Source organism: Carcharhinus amblyrhynchos, chromosome 5 (assembly GCF_965287045.1).
Source record: "Carcharhinus amblyrhynchos chromosome 5, sCarAmb.v2.hapA, whole genome shotgun sequence".
Classification (NCBI taxonomy): domain Eukaryota; kingdom Metazoa; phylum Chordata; class Chondrichthyes; order Carcharhiniformes; family Carcharhinidae; genus Carcharhinus; species Carcharhinus amblyrhynchos.
The window spans coordinates 122,392,629-122,417,505 of record NC_137328.1 but is presented as its reverse complement, the minus strand read 5'-3'; the positions used below and the strand labels follow the sequence as shown (position 1 = coordinate 122,417,505).

General features: G+C 44.6%; 1 protein-coding gene across 1 annotated transcript in view; it reads left to right on the top strand.

The window, feature by feature from the left end:
* LOC145343317 (G protein-coupled receptor kinase 5-like) overlaps nucleotides 1–24,877 on the top strand; it is a 129,432-nt gene that overhangs the window by 56,795 nt on the left and 47,760 nt on the right. Inside the window, exon 3 of the mRNA XM_080189505.1 lies at nucleotides 23,752–23,864. Coding sequence (XP_080045631.1) covers nucleotides 23,752–23,864 — 113 coding nt within the window. The remainder of the gene's footprint in view (nucleotides 1–23,751; nucleotides 23,865–24,877) is intronic.

Here is a 24,877-nt window from a genome sequence, read left to right as displayed (position 1 = left end):
AATTCAAACCATCAAGTCCCGGTAGCATCCTGGTAAATCTTTTCTGCACTCTTTCTAGTTTAATAATATCATTTCTATAATAGGGTGACCAGAACGAAACACAGTATTCCAAGTGTAGCTTTACCAATGTCATGTACAACTTCAACAAGACTTCCCAACTCCCGTATTCAATGTTCTGACCAATGAAAACAAGCATGCCGAATGTGTTTCTTCACCACTCTCCACCTGTGACTCTACTTTCAAGGAGCTATGAACATCTACCCCTAGATCTCTTTGTTCTGTAACTCTCCCCAGTGCCCCACCATTAACTGAGTAAGTCCTGCCCTGGTTCGATCAACCAAAATGCATCACCTTGCATTTTTAAAAAAATTAAACTCTATCTACCATTCATCAGCCCACTGGCCCAATTGATCAAGGTCCCCTTGCAATCTGAGATAACCTTCTTCACTGTCCATGATGCCGCCAACCTTGGTGTCGTCCACAAACTTACTAACCGTGCCACGTGGATGATGTGATTGCTCCGTTGCTGAACGTATCACAACCTGGGCTTTTCCTGCTCGTTCTCTCTCTCTCTCGCGCTCTCTCTCTCTCTCTCTCTCTCTCTCTCTCTCTCTCTCTCTCTCTCTCTCTGTCTGGCTCACCTACTCACGATGTTAACAAGTGGGGCCCCATGGCGAACAACGCTGTTGTATCTACAAGCAATGCCCTGACCCTTGATAGAGCAGCAGGAGTAGCTTGTTGCGCTTTCTGCGTGGTGTTGCTGGATGAAGAGGGGAGAAAAAGTGTCAAGTGGATAGAATCCAGCAGTGCACAAGGAGGACCTTGTAGTAATTGAGTTTGTTTTTAAGGTTCTCTTGTCAAATTGTTGATGAATGATCTCTAGTTTCAACTTGGGGTGGAGTGAGAAGTAAGAGTCTGTTATAGAACAGAGCATCATTGAATGCAACAATGAAATGAGATCAAATGGCAATTCCATTAGCTGCTGTTTTTCTCCATCTCTTGTATTCTTTATTCCTTTCTTCTATTTCTCCTTTCTCTTTTATTCCAGCCTCTGGCTTTTCTCTCCTTCTCTATCCCCGATTCTGCCAGCTTGCTCGCTTTATGATGTATTCTACCTCTTTCCTCAGTGGGGGGGACAGTTGCGTCTCGAACAAGTCAAATTTGTCTTCCTTTTGCTGCCAAGCAGTAAAACGCTTTTCTCACACCGCTCGTTTTAAAAACAGATGTGGTTCTGGATTTGTAAGAAATCAATTTATTCTTTCTCTCGCTCTGCGCTGGAAGCCAAGGAAGGGAAGTCCATGTTTCACAAGAGATAAAGGGGAATTCTTTATTGTTCTGACTCAATCCGGTCATCACTACTCAAATAAATCTGCAGTTCGCTTTTTGTAGAGTTAAGGATCACATGTCTGTCAAGTAACTTTTTTTTAATGTGACTTGTTAAATTAATGCTCCATCTACTGAGTTTTACACGTGTTCTAGTGCCAGGTGCATGTATATTTACAGAGGCTTCTTGGACTGTTCATTAATGTTGTCAAACAAATCTTTTCCTTGAGTGCTCAAACAAGTTTATGACTTTAAGAATCTTGAAGAGGAAAATAAAATGTTCAAACGATAAAGGGCTCTCAGTATCAAAGGAGAATCTGTTTCCACTGGCAGCTGGGTTGGTACAGTAAGAAGTCTCTCAACACCAGGTTTATTTGGGAGCAAAAGCCACTAGCTTTTGGAGCGCTGCCCCTTTGTCAGGTGAGTGGGAGTTTTGTTCACAAATAGGGCATATAAACAAACATACAAACTCAATTTACAAAATAATGATTGGAACGCGAGTCTTTGCAGGTAATCAAGTCTTAAAGGTAAAGACAATGTGAGTGGAGGGAGGGTTAAGCACAGGTTAAGTGGGTGTGTTTTGTCTCCAGCCAGGACAGTTAGTGAGATTTTGCAAGCCCAGGCAAGTCGTGGAGGTTACAGATAGTGTGACACGAATCCAAGCTCCTGGTTGAGGCTGTTATCAAGATATTGGTAACCAGAGGGCACTAATTTGAGATAACTGGCAGAAAAGAAACCAGGCTGGTAATGAGAATAAGTTGTTGGTAAGTCAAAGTTGCCATAGTCCCAGATGACCAGTCAGGGCTGAAATGAGAGGTCACTTATTTTTAAACTGCCTGCCCAGTTCTGGTCTCTCCCTCTCATAAGGGGAAACATTCTCAGGGCATCCACCCTGTTAAACCTCCTCACGATCTTGTATGTTTCAATAAGATCACCCCTCATTCTTCTACAAACCAATGAATCCAGGCCAAAGCTGGTCAGCCTTTCTCTTGTAAGATAAGCCCTTCATCCCAGGAATCAGCCAAGCAAACCTTTTCTGGACTGCTTTGATTATAGTACAGTAAGGGTAAGGTAAAATCCCAGATGACCACAGGCTGTTCTCCCCTTTGAGGGGGAGAGCTGACCCCTTTTTATTCATTTGTGGGACATGGACGTCACTAGTTAGCCAACATTTATTGCCCATCCCTTGTTTCCCCGAGAGCAGTTGAGAGTCAACCACATTGCTGTGGATCTGGAGTCACTTGTAAGCCAGACTGGGTAGGGATGGCAGATTTCCTTCCCTAAAGGACCTTAGTGAACCAGCTGGGTTTTTTCAACAATTGACAATGGTTTCATGGTCATCAGTAGATTCTTGATTCCAGATATTTTTATTGAATTCTGCTGTGGCGGGATTCATACCCAGGTCCTCAGAGCATTAGCCAAGTTTCTGGATTAATATTCTAGCAATAATGCCACTAAGCCATCACTAGGTTAAATCACCACTGGTGGTGATCTAACCTGTGGATCACCACACTTCAGGTGAGAGGCAAGGTTGAGAAGGTGGTGCCTTCATGAATAACCTGTAATTAGAAATGAATGGTGCACATAGATTCAGTATTAATTTTGAAAAGGAAATTTGGTCAATAGTTGACGGAGAAAAGAATTGTAGGGCTGCCTGGGAAAAGCAAGAGAGAGGGGGACTAATTGGATAGCTGTAAAAACATCTGGCACAGGTCCAGTGGGCTGAATGGCCTCCTTCAGTTCAGTATGTTTTTATGGTTGAAATATTTACTTTCTTTCCTGTGCAGATTGTTCTGTGTTGTGTGAAATCTCAATGCACATTGATCAGGCGCGTGCATGTGAACATTATGGGCAATAAAACGCTGGCTTGGCCAATGACAGCCACACTCTGGAAGAACTTTAACCATGCTGTGTTTGTTCAAATGGTTAGGCAAACACCGAGTGCGCAAGCTTCTTCAGTTATTGTGGGTGCTTTACTTCCTTGGTCCCTGCTTATTGGTTATCTGGTAAAATCAAGGAACCCTAGCAAAATTGGAGTCACTGGGAGTCGGGGAAAACTCTCCAATGCTTGGAGAGGTCAAGGTTGAGAGTTCCAACCCTGATGTACGTGAGACACCAGTATGTCAGACTAATTTGCATATCAAACATTATAAAGCTATCCGTCTATCAGGCAGAACGCAATCAAGATTCACACTTGTTATTTAAAAGCATTTTAGTTGTCAATATGGGCTGAAGTAAAGAGTTATTTCTCTCCCTTCCGTATCTTGTCATCCTCTTCACATATTCAGTCTTTCGATATCTCAGTCAACACTTTTTGACTCTAATGATTGTGTGATGTTTGGCTGGAGTGGCAGTTCTGTGCACTTGTTTATTTATATTAAAATAAACCTCAATTCATTAAAAGACTAAACAGCTCAGTCTTGTGCCATGAGAATGTTAATTGAGATCACTGCTGTAGATGACACATCGGTTTTCACGAGATTGTTACTGATAGACTCACTCCTGGCCTCTTGCTGTGCTGCTTTGACCCCCTGACTCTCTTCTCAAAGTGGAGAGTCATTTGAATAATTTTCTTCATTCATTCGTGGGACATGGGTGTCACTGGCTGGCCAGGATTTATTGCCCATTCCTGGCTGCCCGAGGGCAGTGGAGAGTTAACCACATTGCTGTGGGTCTAGGGTCACATGCAGAGCACATCAGGTAAGGACGGCAGATTTCCTCACCATTAGTGAACCAGTTGGGTTTTTCTGATGATGGTTTCATGGCATCAATAGATTCTTAATTCCAGATATTTTGTTTATTGAATTCAAATTCCACTGTCTGCCGTGGCAGGATTTGAACCTGGGCTCCCAGAACATTAGCTGAGTTTCTGGATTAATAATCTAGCGATAACGCCATTAGACCATCGCCTCCCCATCTGTCCAAAGATTACATACAATCCTCTTATTTGCCACCTTAAATGATTTTTACCTCCCAAGGGTCTGTTCCAAGTGGTGAGCATTTTGTTTTATGTGAGATATAAATTCTAAACATATCTCTTACTTATTCGAACCTGTTGTCCTCTTGTCCTACCCTCACAATTTAATTACATAACATTCCGGTGTCGATTTCTTTTTGAATAAGTAACTTGTTCCCTTGGAATAAGATAATGAAGGGGCTAGACAGGGTAGAAGCAGCGAGGTTATTTCCACTTAGAATGGAAACAAGAACTAGAGGGCACAGCCTCAAAATAAAGGGGAGTCAATTTAGAACAGAGTTGAGTAGTGAATCTTTGGAATTCTCTGCCCATTAAAGTAGTGGAGGCTACCTCGTTAAATGTGTTTAAGTCACAGGTCGATAGATTTTTGACCAATAAGGGAATTAAGGGTTATGGGGAGCAGGCGGGTAAGTGGAACTGAACCACTATCACATCAGCCATGATCTTATTGAATGGTAGGGCAGGCTTGAGGGGCTACTCCTGCTCCTAGTTCTTATGTTCTCATGGAACTTGGCATGTTAGATTTTCTCTGCATGACAAATTTTCTCCAAGACATTTGATGTAAGATTTTGTCTCGGAACTCTGGTTTACAGTGGGAATGTTTCTTGGTGAGCAGTACTGGATACAGTCCTCGGTGTGACCTGAACCATAGACTATACAGTTTGTGCGCCACTCCTGTGACTGTTGAGAATCGCTGCACTATTTCAGTTCTGGCCTCCTGAACATCCCCTTTGGTTTTCTCTGCTTTGTCACTCATGGCCTTTTCCTTCAGTTGTCTGGGCCTGAAGCTCTGAAATTCCCTCGCTCCATCTCTTGTAAGACGCTGCTTAGAGCTACCTCTTCGGCAGAGCTTTTGGGATTCTGGCCCAATTGCATCTTGCATGGCTCAATGTAAGGTTTATGTCTGAAAACCACCTTGCGGTACCTTGCTATATTAAAGCCACCGTATAAATACAAGGTGGGTGGTTCAGTATTCAGTTGGATTTATTGGTGGCTGCTATACAATGGGCGGACATGTGGAGTTCCCAAAGATCTTTGAGTACTTGCCTTAGCTTCATCTAATTCAGCAGAAATCGTGGTGTATGTGTGCCATTAAATTTTTTTTTGATACTTTGTGCTATGGTCCTCAGCCAAGGTTCAGCTGGTAGTGCTCTCATCTGCGAGTCAGAAGGTTATTGAGGTCAAACCACCTCCCCCTTCAGAGACTGGAGCGTAAAGTCAAGGCTGACAGGAGTGGCGTGGTGACACAGCGGTTAGCACTGCTACTTCATGGTGCCAGGGACCTGGGTTCGATTCCGGCCTTCAGTCAACGTCTGTGTGGGGTTTGCACAGTTCTCCCCGTGTCTGTGTGGGTTTCCTCCGGGTACTCCAGTTTCCTCCAAAGATGTGCGAGTTAGGTTGATTGCCCGTGCTAAATTGCTCCTTAGTGTCAGGGGATTAGCAGGGCACATGTGTGGGGTTACAGGAATAGGGTCTGGGTGGGAGTGTGGTCAGTGCAGATTCAATGGGCTGAACGGCTTCCTTCTGCACTATAGAGATTCTGTGAGCCCCAGTGCAGTACTGAGGGAGTGCTGCATTGACAGAGGTGCTGCCTTTTGAATGAGATGTTAAACCGAGGCTATGTCTGTTCTTTCAGGTGAGTATGACGCATCCTATTTCAAAAAAGAGCAGGGGAATTCTCCCCGGTGTCCTGGCTGTTCATTCAGCGGAAAGGGTCTTCACTTGCAAACAATAAAAGAACTAACATAGAACATACAACGTTACAGCGCAGTACAGACCCTTCAGCCCTCGATGTTGCGCCGACCAGTGATACCAATCTAAAGCCCATGTAACCTACACTGTTCAAATATCATCCATATGTTTATCCAATGACCATTTAAATGCCCTTAATGTTGGCGAGTCCACTGCTGTTGCAGGCAGGGCATTGCACGCCCTTACTACCCTCTGAGTAAAGAACCTACCTCTGAATCTATCCTCAATCTATCACCCTTCAATTTAAAGCTACGTCCCCTTGTGCTAACCATCTCCATCCGAGGAAAAAGGCTCCCACTGTCCACCTTATCGAATCCTCTGGTCATCTTAACTTCAGAGAGTAGTCTTAAACTTAATTTCAGAAAGTAAATCAAAGAAAAAGGTTTAATAAAGAAAGTTCATTACACCAACACTCAGGCCACACCCTGGGCCACACAAGCTCTCCACAATCCCCATCTGCTTTCTATTTATAAAAATGTAATCAATGGTAACAGGCTGTGAGGGTCAGCTGACCATCATGTCATTTTGCCATTGGTTATATTGTTCACCTGGTTAGCTGATCCTCACAGCCTGTTACCATTGATTACCTTATCAAGATTCCAGTGTTATCATCGGTTACATTATAACACTGGCCAATATTGATCTCTTATTCCCCATCAATTAAAGGCAAAGCATTATTTAGTCAATATCACATTGTGAGAGCTTGCTGTGTACAAATTTCCTAGATTAAGACTAATCTTCAGCAGTACCTGATTGATTGTAAAGTATGTTGGATCGCCTGAGGTTAAGAATGGTGTTCTAGAAAGGCAAGCCTTTCTGTTGTACTTTGTTCGTCGTCCAGGGCGTCCTGTCTATAAAGCAAGCCCTTGTACGTCAAGGAGCAAGCCACCATCAAACAGACTCTATTGGCACAAAAAAAAATGGCGTCATGTCTTTTTGGAAGACGCGACAGTTTGGCCTGGCTGCACCATGGCTGGGTTTCCAGTTTCTAACTCACTCCATTAAGATTGATGGCTGGTTTGTGAGTTTTGGCTAAAGAATTGTTTACACATCCGTTCTGAATTAGTGTCCTGCAGTCACCATTACACAAATGGTGCCAGTATATGTACTCGGCAACGTTACACTGCAAAGATGTGGCTTCCTTGGGAGAGTGCAGTCTATAGCAATCTCCTTAGGGTGCAAGAGTTTTGAACGTTGTGATTTGTTGATAGAAAGACCTAACAAATTTCATGTTTTGAAACTTTCACTGTAGCAAATGACTGAAAAATAAAACCACGGGGTAAACACTGTTTTCGTTTTGGAAACAACTTGGAGCTTAACTGCAGAAAATGACATCCCTCTCGTTTACTTATCACCATAATCTCCGCAGAATTATAGCAAATAACCACAGTTACTCCCGTCTAGACATTTTCCTTAGTTTTGCCACCACCAGTAGAGCCCTACCCAATGACCGAGCCAGAACAAATCTCCCAGAATCTGAAGAAGGTTGCTGGATGCGTCTCTGCAACCAGAGGCCGTCTCCCTCCTGCATCTGGCTGTGCTGACAAAGTTGAGCAACTTTTTCTCTCTGCTGTCCACGCGCAATCTCTGCTGTCAGGCAGCGATTATTCATTGATTTGTAGGGAAGTCTGTAACCTGATCTCCAAAATGGCTTCATCTGTCCTCATCCCCAACGACACCATGGACTGCATTAACCTTGTATTGGGTTGGCAAAACTGCTTATCCATCTTTCACCTCCGCTCCTTTCACCTTTAGGAGTGAATCGATAGTTTGTAACACAACTGTTTGACAGAAGGGTTTTCAATTTCTGGTGTCGGGTAACCGGAAATCAATGTGGGTCAGTGGACACGTGGGCCGACGGGTGGGAGGGGCTTGTTCTGTCAGAACAACACCTTCCTGAGAGTTTGGGAGACTTATAGTCTACCCGTGTGGCAAACTCAGAGATTGCTGCTTTTGTCTCAGAGCACAAATACTTTGCACCTATTCTCAGTAAAACAATCTAAACCTTCCTCTGATCTTTAACAATTCAACCATCCAGGCAGGCAGACTGCATAACAGGCCCCGTGACTGCCTTAAGTTCACCCTAAATTTATAGCTGCTGTCTCAAAATATAACAATCGAACAAACCTCATAACTGTAATGAGTGAGTCAATGTAGACAACAAGGTGTAGCTGAAGCTATGAACACAGATAGGATTTCCAAGGCAGGACACTGATGTAAGCTTTGAGGTTTATAAATCTGTTGTATTGAAGGATGGGAAGTAGTTTCAAATCAGGAACATCTGCTACTCTCGTTCCTGTGAAGAATAGGAATAGCAAAAGGAGAAATGAAAATAAATGTTTCTGTTTATTTGTTTCTAGGATGAGTGTCGCTGGCACCATTGCCAGTGTTTGTTTCCTATCAACTGCCCTTGAGAAAGGTTGCTAGTCTTTGGAATTCTCCACCCAGACGTTGCTCACCCATTAAGTACAGTCAGGGCTAAGATTGACAGATTTTAAGATTGACAGATTTTAAGATTGACAGATTTTAAGATTGACAGATTTTAAGATTGACAGATTTTAAGATTGACAGATTTTAAGATTGACAGATTTTAAGATTGACAGATTTTAAGATTGACAGATTTTAGTACTAAGGAAATTGAGGAATATGAAGAGAAAGTGGGAAGGCCATATTGGAGCAGGAGTTCAGCCAAGGTCTTATGGAATGGCAGGGAGGGCTCGAGTGTAGTTTGACAGAAACATCCTCCTCCTCCTCCTCTTATCTAGCAGTGATATTGTCACTGGGCGAGTAACCCAAGATCGAGGGTAATGCTCTAGGGACCTGAGTTCAAACCCCACCATGATGTGGAATTGTCGGCATTGGACTGGGGTAGGCACATTAAGTAGTCTCACAACACCAGGTCCAACAGGTTTATTTGGTAGCACGAGGTTTTGGTGCACTGACCCTTCATCAGGTGACCCATCTGATGAAGGAGCGGCGCTCCAAAAACTTGTGCTACCAAATGGATCTGTTGGACTTTAACCTGGTGCTGAGAGACTAAATCCCGCCATAACAGATGATGAAATTTGAATTCGGATGGTTCAGTGGTAGTTGGCACTGCTGCCTCACGGTGCCAGGGACCTGGGTTCGATTCGGCCTTGGGTCACTGCCTGTATGGTGTTTGCACGTTCTCCCTGTGTCTGTGTGGGTTTCCTCCGAGCGCTCTGGTTTTCCCCCCCACACTCCGAAAGATGTGCAAGTTAGGTGGATTGCCATGATAAATGCATAGGGTTACGGGGTTAGGGCGGAGGGGAGGGTCTGGGTGGGATGCTGTTTCAGAGAGTTGATGCAGACTTGATGGGCTGAATGGCCTCTTTCTGCACTGCAGGAATGCTACGGTTCACTAGAAGCCTAATTATGACCGTGAAACCACTGTTGTTTGTTTTTTTTTCTTAAAAAAAAAAGACACCCCCTGGTTCACTGATGTTCCTTCAGGGAAGGAAACCAGTCATCCTTATCCAGACTGGGTACAACAACCTGATTGACTTGGAATTGGCCTAGCAGTTCAAGGGCAGTCGGGGATGGGCAATAAATGCTGGATCAGACAGTGACACCCATGTCCCGGGAACCAATAAAAAATAAAATCTGCCTACACTCAACAGTTAGTTACATTCTGGCAGAGATTGAAGGATTACCTTCTTGTTGGCGTGGTACGTGACAAAAGAGGTATCGTGGGGGCTACCGAGTGATCTAACTGTAAAGCTTAAAATGATTTAAGGTTCTGATAGGGCAGACGGCCCCCTCGGATGGGAGAAATACAGAGGAAGAGGGCAGGACCTTAGAAATAAGAGCTGATCCGTTCAGGTGGTGGGTGATGTCTTGAAGCACTTCTTGACACACGTGAAGCAGGGGAGTTATCCATGTTGTCCTGACCAATAATGCTCCCTCAATCCGCATTAATAAAACAGATGACTAGCGAGGGGGATTGAATATAAAAGTAGGGAGGTCTTGCTGCGGCTGTATAGGGCATTGGTGAGGCCGCAGCTGGAGTACTGTGTGCAGTTTTGGGCACCGCACTTACGCAAGGATATTTTGGCCTTGGAGGGAGTGCAGAGGAGGTTTACTAGGCTGATACCGGAGTTGAGGGGGTTGAGCTATGAGGAGAGGCTGAATAAACTAGGCTTGTACTCGTTAGAGTTTAGAAGAATGAGGGGAGATCTCATTGAGACGTATAAGATGATGAATGGGATGGATAGGATAGAGGTGGAGAGACTCTTCCCGCTCAGAAAGGACAGTAGGACTAGGGGGCACAGCCTCAAGATAAAGGGGGGGCGGTTTAGAACAGAGTTGAGGAGGAACTTCTTCACTCAAAGGGTGGTGAATCTCTGGAATTCTCTGCCCGTTGAAGTGGTGGAGGCTGCTTCGCTCAATATTTTTAAGACGCGGGTTGATGGGTTTTTGATAAGCGAGGGGATTAAGGGTTATGGGGAGAGGGCGGGAATGTGGAACTGAGCCTCGACAGATCAGCCATGATCTTATTGAATGGCGGGGCAGGCTCGAAGGGCCAGATGGCCTACTCCTGCTCCTATTTCTTATGTTCTTATGATCTGGCCAGGACCACATCGCTGTGTGAGAGATTTTGTTACACGCACGCGGTCTACCCTCTTGCCTACATCACGACAACAGCAACACTTCGGGGGAGAGGAGGCGGGATAGTACCGGTTATCATGTAATCGTAGAATCCTACAGTGCAGGAGGCCTTTCGGCCCATCTGGTCCGCACCAACCACAATCCCACCTCGGCCCTATCCCCCCGTAACCCCATGCATTTACCCCAGCTAGTCTCCCTGACACTAAGGAACAATTTAGTATGGCCAATCCACCTAACCTGCATGTCATTGGATGTGGGAAGAAACCGGAGCATCTGGAGGAAACCCACGCGGAGGTAGGGAGAATGTGCAAACTCCACAATGTAAAAAGTCTGACAACACCAGGTTTTAGTCCAACCGATTTATTTGATAGTAAACTCACAAGCTTTCGAGGGGACTCCCTCTTCGTCAGGTGAATGGAGAGTTCCACTGTCAAATAAATCGGTTGGACTAAAACCTGGTGTTGTCGGACTTTTTACTGTGTTTACCCCAGTCCAACGCCAGCATATCCACATTCAAACTCCACACTGACAGTGACCCAAGGTAGGAATTGAACCTGGGTCCCTGCTGCTATAAGACTGCAGTGCCAACCACTGTGCCACCGTGTATTATACTCTGGTCTAGTCCTTCAGAGGCCCAGGATAATTTTCCATGGACATGGGTTCAAACTCAACTTGCACTGCTAAACAAGCATTCATCCAAAACCTCCAGGCCAGAACGTCAATCTTAGATTGGATCTGGAACTTTGCTGGACTTGTATTGAAAGTGTCACACGTAATCCACTTGATAAATTATCTAAAGCTTGTATCAGTAAAGCTGCTAATGTCCTGACCAGTTATAAAGATGCACAGGCTGTAGGGGGTTAACTTAATGGTTTTGGCAGGTTGGCCATGACTTGTTGCCCTATATTGACTGACTGACAGATGGATAAATTCCAATGTGCTGAACTGAACAAAAGAGGTATTCTGTTCAAACTTCTTTATGTAATGTTAACAATTGATAAGCAAGAGTATTGGCAGGAAGGAGTAGTCAGCTGACTGATTTTTTTTATGTTGGTTCCATGGTGTCGGTTTGCTCTAACCAGGAGCTGAGTTGACACCGGCCAAATCACACACAAATGCTTTTGTTGTACGAAGGTGAAAATTGTGCAAGAAACGCTTGAACACTCTATAACCCTTTGGCCCTGTGATGGCCCTGGCCACGAGCATTACCCTTTTGTAACTAGCCAGTAAAGCTAACCCCTCAAGGTGTTAAAAAAGAGAGATTTGATTTGATTTGATGTGACTTATTATTGTCACAAGTATTATCATACAGTGAAAAGTATTGTTTCTTGCACGCTATACAATCAAAGCATACCATTCATAGAGAAGGAAACAAAGTGCAGAATGTAGTGTTACAGTCAGAGCTAGAATGTAGATCAATTTAATACAAGGTAGGTCCGTTCAAAAGTCTGACAGCAGCAGGGAAGAAGCTGTTCTTGAGTCGATTGGTACGTGACCTCAGACTTTTGTATCTTTTTCCCGAAGAAAGAAGGTGGAAGAGAGTGTGTCCGGGGTGTGGGGGGTCCTTAATTACGCTGGCTGCTTTGAGGCAGCGGGAAGTGCAGACAGAGTCAATAGGTGGGAGGCTGGTTTGCGTGATGGATTGGGCTACATTCATGACCTTTTGTAGTTTCTTGGGGGTGAGCTGAGGGATGGTGGTGGGTAAAGAGGGAGGAACCTGTGCTCACCTTAGGAAAACTGCTTTGGGGGAAATCACTCCCCAGCTCCCTTTAACAAAAGAACATCCGTCTTCCTTGCACAACCTTGTCTTGTCCCAAAGCCCTTTGCAACCAATTAAATATTTCAGAAATGTAGTCACTGTTGTGTTGCTGGCAAAGTGGCAGCCAATTTACATCAAATGAACAGCAAGGAGCCAATGATCAGATAGATAATCTCTTTGTAGTGATAAAGGGCTGAGGGCTACATACTGAGCAGGACTTCACAGAGAATTTGCTGTTTTTCTTTGAAATAGTGTAGGAGGTGGGGAATCCTTGAGAAAGCTCAATTTAGTGTCTCATACAAAAAACGGCAGCTCCGACTGTGCAGCACTCCTTCAGTACTGCACTGAGACTGGATCTTGTACTCCAGTGATTGGCGTGGAAGCAATCAAACGAGTCCTTGGGAGATTATTGTTAACCCAAATCCAATCATGCAACGGATAGGGCGGTACGAGGAAGCCTGGAAATCCTCCCAATGAACTCGAAAGGTTTTATGAGTGAGTTGGCAACTTGCCCAGACCTGTGACAACAGCACCAGAGATTTTTGCTTGATAATTAGACCAGGGCACATGAACAGATGTTGCCTGAATTAGTGATGGGCTGCGTCCACCCAAGTGGCTCCGTCGAGTCCGTCTACACTGTGGGCTGTGGGTGTGGTTGCGTGGTTCCGAGTCAGGATCTCTCTCTGGTTTATGTTAGGAGGGGGCGGTAAGTTGTGTAGATAGCAGTAGGAAATTGCAAAGGGACATTAGACAAACTACGTTCGATGAAGTTCAATGAAAGGAAGTGTGAGGTCATCTGTTCTGAATCCAAGAAAGGCCAAGTTGAACTCTTCTTAATGGTGAGAGATTGGAGCCTCAAGGAGCCGTGGGACTAGGTGTCGGTGTACTGATTTAACTGAAAATCAAACGCACAGGTGCAAAAAGTGATCGAAAAGGCCAAAGGGAATATTGGCTTTTATCACGACGGCTGGAACACAAGGGGAGGAAATGACGCTTTAGTTGTACAGAGCTTGGTCGGGCCTAGAGTACTGCATTCACTACTGGGCTGTGAACCTCAGGAAGGATGTGGAAGGAGTACAGTGCAGATTCGTCAGAATTACTTCAGGGCTTAAATAAACATGGATTTTACTCCCTTGAGGTTGGAAGGCTTTGATGTAATCAAGGCCTTTAAAATGGCTAAGGGATTTGATAGAATCCATTTCTGGTGGGAGGATACACAACAAGGAGGCATCATCCTAAAATTTGGAGAGACCATTTAGCAGGAAAATCAGGAAACATTTTTTTTTTCCCACACGTGCATCCTACAAATTTCCCACACTCTCTCTCCCCCTGACTATCCCTTAAATGGCTTTGTATGCTTGGGATTGAGGATTATTATCAAGGGATGTGAAAGAAAGACAGGCATTTAGACTTCAGGAACTGAATACTTGTCTTTATTAACTCGGGCATAAAATATAACAGCAGGGGAGTTATGATGGAGCTGTATAAAACGCTCGTTGGGCCGCAGCTAGAGTACTGTGTGCAGTTCTGGTCAGCACATTATAGGAAGGATGTGATTGCGTTGGAGAGGGTGCAGAGGAGATTCGCCAGGGTGCTGGAGCGTTTCAGCTATGAAGAGAGACTGGATAAGCTGAGGTTGTTTTCCTCCGAGCAGAGAAGGCCGAGAAGAATCTGATCGAAATGTACAAAATAATGAGGGATAGAGATAGGGTGAACAGGAAGGAACTTCTCCCCTGAGTTGGATTGGGCTACGTTCATGACCTTTTGTAGTTTCTTGGGGGTGAGCTGAGGGATGGTGGTGGGTAAAGAGGGAGGAACCTGTGCTCACCTTAGGAAAACTGCTTTGGGGGAAATCACTCCCCAGCTCCCTTTAACGAAAGAACATCCGTCTTCCTTGCACAACCTTGTCTTGTCCCAAAGCCCTTTGCAACCAATTAAATATTTCAGAAATGTAGTCACTGTTGTGTTGCTGGCAAAGTGGCAGCCAATTTACATCAAGAGAGGTCAGTAACCAGGGGGCAGAGATTTGAGGAGAAAACTTTGCCCCAGAGGGTAGTGGGAATCTGGAACTCACTACCTGAAAAGGTAGTAGAGGCGGGAACCCTTAACAGTTAAGAAGCATTTAAATGGAAAATGGGATTAGAATAGATAGGTGTTTGATGGCTGGTGCAGGCATGATGGCCCAGAGGACCTTTTTTGTCTGTGCTGTAAACCGCTACGGGGGGATTTTTCCCATCCCACTCACCACGGGAATCGTAGGCGGGGGTGGATTATGCAGAGGTCCATTGATCTTGGGTGGGATTTTGCGGTTCTCGAGTGAGTGCAGCCGGAATTTTAGAAGAATGAGGGGAGATCTCATTGAGACGTATAAGATGATGAATGGGATGGATAGGATAGAGGTGGAAAGACTCTTCCCGCTCAAAAAAGACAGTAGGACTAGGGGGCACAGCCTCAAGATAAAGGGGGGGCGGTTCAGAACGGAGTTGAGGAGGAACTTCTTCACTCAAAGGGTGGTGAATCTCTGGAATTCTCTGCCCGTTGAAGTGGTGGAGGCTGCCTCGCTAAATATTTTTAAGAAGCGGGTTGATGGGTTTTTGATAAGAGAGGGGATTAAGGGTTATGGGGAGAGGGCGGGAAAGTGGAACTGAGCCACGACAGATCAGCCATGATCTTATTGAATGGCGGGGCAGGCTCGAAGGGCCAGATGGCCTACTCCTGCTCCTATTTCTTATGTTCTTATGTCCTTATGTTCTTATGAATTACTAGTGTCATTTCCACCAGGCCACCATCTCCCTTTCAGGTTGAATGTTCTTTTAAAATGAGTGTGTTTGCAGATTTAGCTACAGGAATATTGTCATTTTACCAGAATGTTAGGCGACAAGCCGAGCCTGCAGTGGAAACAAGTATTACCTGCCTGTAGAATCATTATGGCTACTTGTTCCATCAAATCCATGCTAGCTCATCATAGAACAACTTGTTTAATCCCAATCCCCCCCCCCCCCCCCGCAAAAGGATGCCATTTGGCCATTGCGACTGCATGGACTCTCCGACGTAGTATCTTCCCCAGGCCCACCTCCTGCCCTATCCCTACAACCCCACCCATTTACCCTGCTAGTTCCCCTAGCCCACACATCTTAGGGCACTGAGGGGCAATTTAGCAAGGCCATTCCGCCTGACCTGCACACGTTTCAGACTGAGGGAGGAAACAGGAGCACCAGGAAGAAACCCATGCAGGCACGAGGGGGATGTGCAAACTCCGCACAGACAGTAACCCACGGCTGGAATTGAACCTGGGTCCCTGGTGCTGTGAGGCGGCAGTGCTAACCACTGTGCCACCGTGCTGCTCCCGCTTCGATCCCTGCGGCTGTGCAAGTTTATTTCCTTCAAACGCCCATAGCTTCATTCCCACTTCTGCCGGGGCCTTCTGTTACTAAACTAAAAGTATAGTTCATTTATTAGTCACAAGTAAGGCTTACGTTAACACTGCAATGAAGTTATTGTGAAATTCCCCAAATCACCACACTCTGGCACCTCTCTGGGTCAATGCACCTAACCAGCATGTCTTTCAGAATGTGGGAGGAAACCCACGCAGATATGGGGAGAATGTGCAGACTCCACACAGACAGTGACCCGAGCCAGGAATTGAACTCAGGTCACCTGGCACTGTGAGGCAGCAGTGCTAATCACTGCCAGCGTGTGGGGTGAAGCGCATTGATATTTTTATTTGTGACCCAGCACTCTGGAGCACTGATACCTTTTAGAGACCTGGTCTGCAGTGTGTTTCGGTGCTGTGATTCTCTCTTTATTTACCGCGTTTGTGGTCCCTGCGATAGGAGAGCGTAGCTTGGGCGTTCTGTGTTCACGTTGTGAAATCTGCTTACTGTATCCCAACAAAAGATCATAGTTTCAACAAAAACCTATCTGTAAATCAGCTGACAGGAAAAGGGTTAGCCCAGGGATCCACTGTACAAAATTAACAAGTCTGAAAATGTGCATTTCGATTGCATTTCATTTCACACAAAAATATTAATAAGCCTTAATTTAGAATGGAAACTGGGGGTAAATTAATGGGGAGTGTGGGACTTGAGGATATTTATATAAGAGTAAATAAACTGGGAGGAAATGTAGCTTCTTGTGACCACTTGGAAATTAATTAAGCCAAAAATGAGGTTCATAAACCACTTTCAGTCTGTATTGGTTTTTAAATTCTTATTTGGGCAAAATATACCAAAACTCTTGACTGACTGCTGATTTATGAGACAGTGGGTTTGGCATTGCTGTAGTGGTGGAGGAAATGCGTCATCCATTTGGACAAAGACATTCCCGGTTACGATCTGTTCAGGAGGGATATTGTGGAGTGGGGAAAGGGAGACTGATGTTATTAATCAAACAGTCTATTGCAGCGTTATAAGGAATGAACACACTGGCATTTAAATAGCACCAATCATGCCAGCAGCGCGCCTCATTCTGTTTCACAGTCAAGGAGTTGCTATTACAGCAAATTCCCACAAATAACAAGCGTTATTTTTCTTTATACTTTCATGGGATGTGGGCATCACTGACCAGGCCAGTGTTTGTTGCCCATCCCTAATTGCCCTTGAACTGAGTGGCTTACGAAGACATTTCCCCGAGGGCAGTTAAAAGTCAACCACGTTGCTGTGGCTCTGGAGTTATCTGTAGGCCAGACCAGGTGAGGACTGCAGATTTCCTTCCCTAAAGGACGTTAATGAACCAGATGGGTTTTTATTGTCAATCGATAGTTTAATGGTCGTCACTACTGAAATTAGCTTTCAATTCCAGATTTTATGAATTGTATTTAATTTCCATTGGGTGGGATTTAAACCCATGTCCCCAAAGCATTTCACTGGGTCTCTTGATTACCAATCCAGTGACATTACCACTAGGCCACCAGCTCCACTGCAATCTGTTTTTTTTCATTGATTATTGTTGAAGAATAGCTGCATTTAGAAACACGACCATTCAGTCCCTTGAGTCTGTTCTGTCTAAGGAAAGTTTGTAGCCCCAGGATGTTGATAGGGGTTACCATTGACCAGAAACTGAACTGGACTAGGCATATAAATACTGCTGCTTGAGCAGGTCAGAGGCTAGGAATCCTGCAGCGAGTAACTCACCTCCTGACTCCCTAAAGCTTGTCCAACATCTACAAGGCACAAGTCAGGAGTGTGATGGAATATTCTCCACTTAACTGAATTAGTGCAGGTCCAACAATAGCCAAGGGGCTCGATTGGTAATTAGAAATCTAAGATCAGTGGGTTTCTGCTAGGGTACAGGAGGATTTGAAGTCTAGTGGTAGCGGTGGAAGAGAGTTTTTCTGAATGGAGATCTGTAACTATTGGGATTGGTGCTATTTGTAATATATATAATTGACTTGGAAGACTTGATTTGATTAACAAATTTGCAGATAATCTTAAGATTGGCAGAATTGCAGATAGTGATAAAGACCGTCAGAGAATATGGCAGAATACAGGCTGGGAAATGCGAGGCGATGCATTTTGATAGATCCAGTTCAGGTGGGAGTTATAAAATAAATGTCAGGAGCACAGACACGCAGAGAGCTCTGGGAGTACAGGTCCACAGATCCTTAAAAGTGGCAGCTCAGGTGGAAAAGGTGGTGAAGAAAGCATATGGCATGCTTGCCTTCATCAGCCGGGGCACCGAGTATGAAAGTTGACAAATTATGTTACAGTTGTATAAAACATTGACTTTATACCCCGAAGAGGCTGTTCCTCTGCCGTACTGTTCTTTATTCTAAATAGGGCCACAACACAGATTAGCGATGATCGTGGCGGAATGTAATCAAGAGGCTCCTCCTGTAACTAAGTTCCTATCGATGTAATATCTTGTCACATCCCAAACACCCCAAAGGCTCTTCCCCCCCCCCCCCCCCCCCCACACACACACACACACACACACACACACACACACACACACACACACACACACACACACACACACACACACACACACACAAAGGAATTCCTTGTTTTGTTTTGGAGGATAAAGACAGTTATTCTTTACGTTTGGTACAAAATGCAAATGAGAGAGGGATTTAGCGGAAGTGGTCACTGTTCTGTGATCTGGTGCCAGTCTGGTCTGTGGTTTCCTTCACGTTGAGTTTAGAAGTTTATTTCTTGGTGTCACAAATAGAGCTATGTTAACACTGCAGTGAACTCACTGAGAATCCCCTAGTCCCAAACTCCGGTGCCTGTTCGGGTACACAGAGAATTTATCATGGCCAATGCACCTAAGCAGCATGTCTGTCGGACTGTGGGAGGAACCTGGAGGAAACCCACCCAGACATGGGGACAATGTGCAGACTCTGCACAGACAGTGACCCAAGCCAGGAATTGAACCCAGGTCACCTGGCACTGTGAGGCAGCAGTGCTAATCACTGTGCCAGCGTGCCACCCCTGCAATGAGTGTATGAATGAACAGAAAGAGGCGTTCAATCTGATTAAAGGCTCGAATGGGAACTTGCTTGCACTAATGGAGTTCTACAATGGCTTTCCGAAGTGCGTATAGAGTGAAAATGGGTGCTATAAAAATTGGAATCAATTTCAGATAAAGCAGGGGCAGTCAAAAAAAATCTTGCCCTGATGCTGAGTGAGAAAGGGCCATAAAATATCAAGTTTATTTAAATTTATCTAGCATTGTAACCCAGAGAGTGCGGTTGGGAGGAAGTTAGAATCTTTTGAGGACTAATATGGGCACACAAACAGGTCCATTAATGGTTTAACCCGATGAAAATTCATGCTACCAAATAAACCTGTTGGACTTTAACCTGGTGTTGTGAGACTTCTTACTGGGTCCATTAACCTAATTTCGTAGCCGTAGACGTTCTCCCCACCCAATAGAAATGAAGAAAGATTTTTAAAAAAACATCAATGGAGGGGGGAGAAATTTTGTAAATCCCAGTCTGACTCCTGATGTGGTGAAAGGAGTCCCAGAGATCACTGGGGCGGAATATGAACAGGAGATGGTAAATATGTGATGTAATCTCATATAGATGTTTTTTTTGAAAAGTATGGGTGTCAACATCCAATGCGTGCTCCATATACTTCAGAGAATTCTGTCACCATCAGAGCACACACTCCAGATAACCTCCGGGGATTGTCTAAACAATGGTTGAGCAATACTGAGGAGCAAGCTTTGTGAGGTGATGACAGTCGTTACAAAGACTTACATTTCTCTGTTGCGTCTTCCTTTCACTACCTGCTGAACATCTCGAAGCGGCTTGCGACTAATTGAGTAGTATTGAAGTATAGCTACTGTTGTATTGTAGGAAATGCAGCAGCCAATTGGATTTCAAGGAGTCCCAGGCTGCACAGTGGTTAGCACTCTCAGCGCCAGGGACCCGGGTTCGATTCCGGCCTTGGGTCACCGTCTGTGTAGAGTTTGCATGTTCTCCCCGTGTCTGCGTTGGTTTCCTCCCTCACTCCAAAAATGTGTAGGTTAGGATGATTGGACATGTTACATTGCTCCTTAGTGGCAGGGGGATTAGCAGGGTAAATACATGGTGTTATGGGGAGAAGACCTGGGTGGTACAGGCTTGATGGCATCCTTCTGTACTGTAGGGATTCTGAGTCAATCTAGAGAACATAGAACATAGAACATAGAACACTACAGCACAAACAGGCCCTTCGGCCCACAAGTTGCGCCGATCACATCATCACCTACCAACCTACAGACCTATCTATAACCCTCAATCTCATTAAACCCCATATACTCATCCAGGAGTCTTTTAAAAGACCCCAGCGAGTTCGCCTCCACCACCACTGACGGCAGCCGATTCCATTCACTCACCAACCTCTGAGTGAAAAACTTACCCCTAACATCACTTCTGAACCTCCCTCCCCGCATCTTAAATCTGTGTCCTCTCGTAGCGACCATTTCAACCCGGGGAAATAGCCTCTGAGAGTCCACCCTATCTATTCCTCTCAACATTTTGTAAACTTCTATCAGGTCGCCTCTCAACCTTCGTCTCTCCAGGGAAAAGAGTCCCAGCTCCCTCAACCTAACTTCATAAGGCATGCCTCCCAGTCCAGGCAACATCCTTGTAAAAGTCCAGGCAACATCCTTGTAAAAGCTCCAATTGATTTGAAAATACATAAGAGTAGTTCATTAGGTCAAGAATGGTGGCAGTAAAGTCAGGACATGGGGTGCAAACATGTGAATTAGGAGCAGGAATGGGCCATTTGATCCCCTGAGCCTGCTCCGCCATTTGGTTAGATCATGGCACAGTGATACTGTCACTGAACTAGAATTCCAGAGAACCCAGGACTTGGGTTCAAATCCCACCACGGCAGATGGTGAAATTTAAATTCAGTAAAAATCTGGAATTAAAGTTCCATTGTCAATTGTTGGCTGATGTCCTTTTGGGAAGGAAATCTGCCATCTTTACCTGGTCTGGCCTACATGTTACTCAGCAGTGTTGTTGGACTCGAGTGCCATCTGAAATGGGAGAGCAGGTTGCTCAGTTCCTGACCTGGCCAGTGAGTGCTCCCCACATCTCATGAATGAACTTTATAAAGATGTGGTCTCCCTAAATGCAGCTTGGGCGACCACTTTGCAGAACGCTTTCAATCAGTCCACAAGCATGACCCCAACCTTCCTGCTGTTTGCCATTTCAATTCACTATCTTTCACTCCTGTCCACATATCCATCCTTGGCCTGATGCAAAGCTCCAACGAAGCCCAATATAAACTAGAGGAACAACATCTCATCTTCTGGTTAGGCACGCTACATCCCTCAGGACTCAACATTGAGTTCAACAACCTTTTGACTGACCTTCTCTTTCTTGACCTAGCCTTTTCTTTTGTCCCAGTGCAAAGCACCACTATACCCCTCCTCCCACTGGGCCATCTGTCACTTGTTCTTTGGTTTTGCTTTCACTGAGCATTGAACTTTGTTCTCCTATTAACACTTTTAACCTTTTATGCCACCCTCAGCACCTACTTTAGTCTTTAATGCTACAATTAACACTTCATTTGTCTCATGTCCGTGATACCTCCATTGATCTCTCCTTGTCTCTGACTTATCGCTGACCTTTTCTTCTATCCAACCACCTCCATCAAATTTCTATCCCTCTTAAGCTCTGAAATGAGTCATATGGACTCAAAATGTTAACACTAGTTCCCTCTTCACAGATGCTGCCTGACCCACTGAGATAATCCAACATCTTCTGTTTTCAGATTTTCAGCATCGCTCTGGATGATTTTTCTCTTTCTCCCATCACTCCTGTTTCTTGATGCTCTTGAGTGGGAAATTTTCCCACTGTTTACTCTGTCCATACCTTCAGGACCTTGAATACCTCTATCAGGTCTCCTTCCTCCCAGCCTTCCTTTCTTGGGAATCTCCTTTGTCCTTTCTTCAACGTCTTCAAATTCTTCCTCAAGTATGACACCCAGAATTGGACTCAGTATTCCAGATGAAGCCTAACGAGCATTTATAAATTTCCTCGTGGAAATTTTTATTGGGAGGTTCCCTTCAAAATTGTGTGGTTATGACTGTGGTTTCCTTCAAGTTCATCTGGTTATGGCTGGGTAGAGCATATAGACCAAAATTAATCTGGGAGAAGTGTCTTGGGGTCTCATTACAATCTTGATCCAGATGTGGATGCAAGACCTGGGTGCCTTTGGAGAGGTGTTGGGGGGCGCTGTTGACATTTTAAGATTTAATTAAGTATGGCAAACAAAAGTCCCCTCCTAATGGAGGTGTGGAGATCAAAAGAACTGCCTCCAGTGATACAGTTATATCTGTCAGAAAGGAAAATTGATGGCCTCGGGACTATAAGTATTTTTTTAGATTCCAGAAAGTGCTAAACTGGTTCATTCGCATTAGAAAGAAGAGTTATGCCTGCAATGTTAACCTGATCAGCTTGATGGTAGGCCATCCAACCTTTTCTTTTAATTCACTCATGGGACATGGGCGTCACTGGCTGGCCAACATTTATTGCCCATCCCTAGCTGTGCTTGGAGGACAGTTGAGAGTCAACCACGTTGCTGTGGCTCTGGAGTCACGTGTAGAACAGACCAGGTAAGGATGGCAGATTTCCTTCCCTAAAAGGACATTAAGAACCAAATTGGTTTCTTCGACAATGGTTTCACGATCATCAATAGATTCTTAATTTCAGATGTTTTTATTGAATTCAAATTCCACCATCTGCCATGGTGAGATTCAAACACGGGTCCCCAGAATGTTAGCTGGGTTTCTGGATGAATAGTCTAGTGATAATATCACAAGGACATCGACCATTCGATTAGATCATTGCTGTTATAGAAGGTACAGCATGGAAACAGGCCCTTTGGCCCCATTTGTCCATGCTTTCCAGTTTTTACCACTAAGCTAGTCCCAATTGCCCATATCTCTCTATACCCATCTTACCCATGTAACCGTCTAAATGTTTTTTGAAAGTCAAAACTGTACCTGCTTCTACTACTACCTTTGGCTTGTTCCAGACACTCACCACTCTGTGTGTGAAAAAATTGCCCCTGTGGACCCTTTTGTATCTCTCCCCTCTCACCTTTAGACTCTACTACCTTTTGGAAAAGATGTTGACTATTTACTTCTCCAGATTAATTTCTTTATCCAAATTTGTCTTTTGTTTATTTGTTGGATATGAGCAGGACCAGCATTTATCACTATTCCTATTTGCCCTGGAGAAAGTTTGGTTATTCACCGTCCTGAGTCACTGCTGTCCTCGTGGCATTGATACCACTGTGTTTATTGATTTTTGACTCTGTGATGAGGAGGGCAACGGAGATTTGACTGGAAGTCAGGATGATGTGTCACTTGGATGGGAACTTGCAGGTTTCCCACACATCTGTTGCTCTTGTCCTTGAGGTGTGTTTGGAAGGGACTGTTGGAGGAGCCCATGGCCAGTTACTCCCATGCCCCCTAATGCCCCTGGCCTGAAGAAGAATCTATCAGTCTCAATTTTGCAATTTTTGACTGACTTGGCACCTTTTTTGGGAGGGAGAGGGTTCCAGATTTTAAGTTGGTACCCACCCTTGTGTGAAAGAAGAGGGTTCCTGTAACTAAATCCTTAAAGAAGCTGGATGAGGAAGGAAGGGAGCAAAGAACATGCTTGAGTGGTACCATCTCGACTCAAGCTGGTTAATTTCGTGGAAAACTTGTTGTGGAGATTTATATTATCTGGATAACCATTATCGTCCCACATGTTCAGCTTCCCATAGATTTGTAAGATGCAAGCTACCGATATCACATTGATTTTATGCTGTGGCTTCTGTGCTCCTGAGGTTAATAAACCACTTTGCTTTTTTTTTTCCAGAAAGGGATTACTACAATCTTTGTGACAAGCAACCAATTGGAAGGAACCTTTTCAGGCAGTTCTGTGAGACCCGATTAGAATTAAAGAGATGTATTGAATTCTTGGATGCGGTGGTAAGTCTTAATAAGAACATAACTAGGAGTAGGAATAGGCCATCTGGCCCCTTGAGCCTGATCTGCCATTCAGTAAGATCATGGCTGATCTTTTTATGGACTCAGCTCCAGTTACCCGTCTGCTCACCATAACCCTTAATTCCCTTCACTATTCAAAATTTTATCTATCCTTGCCTTAAAAACATTCAATGAGGTGGCCTCAAGTGCTTCACTGGGCAGGGAATTCCATAGATTCACAACTCTGTGTGAAGAAGTTCCTCCTCAACTCAGTCCTAAATCTGCTCCCCCTTATTTTGAGGCCTGAGTTCTGATTTCACCCGCCATGGAAATAATCTCCCTGCTTCTTTCTCATCTATTTCCTTCATAATCTTGTAAGTTTCTATAAGATCGTCATTTCCCCCAGATTTTCTCACCCAAGTAGGAAGATTGGAATTGCTATAGGAAGAACAGCCAAGGAGCCTTCTATCACCCGATTATACCAATGATGGAAATGTTGGCTAATAGGAACATAGGAATTAGGAGTGGAACCAGGCAAATTCAATCCTTCAGGTCTGCCCTGCCGTGGCAATCATCAATCATAACCTATTAGTTTACAACTGAAGTGAAGCTCGGGGAAACCTCAGAGGTTGCATTTTTTTTTTTTGACCCAAATTCACCTATTCCTCCCAAGCATGTTGTCATATGATTTATATGCACTTTGTGGCTGCTGCACTCCTTGGTGGAAGTCCAGATCTGGCTTCACAAGAACATCATAGGCTAAATGTCATTCACTCAATTCCCAAGGTGGTCCGAGTCAATTTGCAGGCACGATGATGGTACAGGGTAATCTTGACTTAGAACCAACGTAAGATTCACTAATGGTTTATCACAAGCTATTTAAACCTCTTGCATCTGTGGGGGCTTAGTGTGTGACACATGAAAGAATAGAAAGGAAAAAATACTTATAGCACCTTTGCCCAGCTACTAGTGGCAAATGCAATCACCTTCTTAGGTGCCAAGGAAAAGGAGTTTTA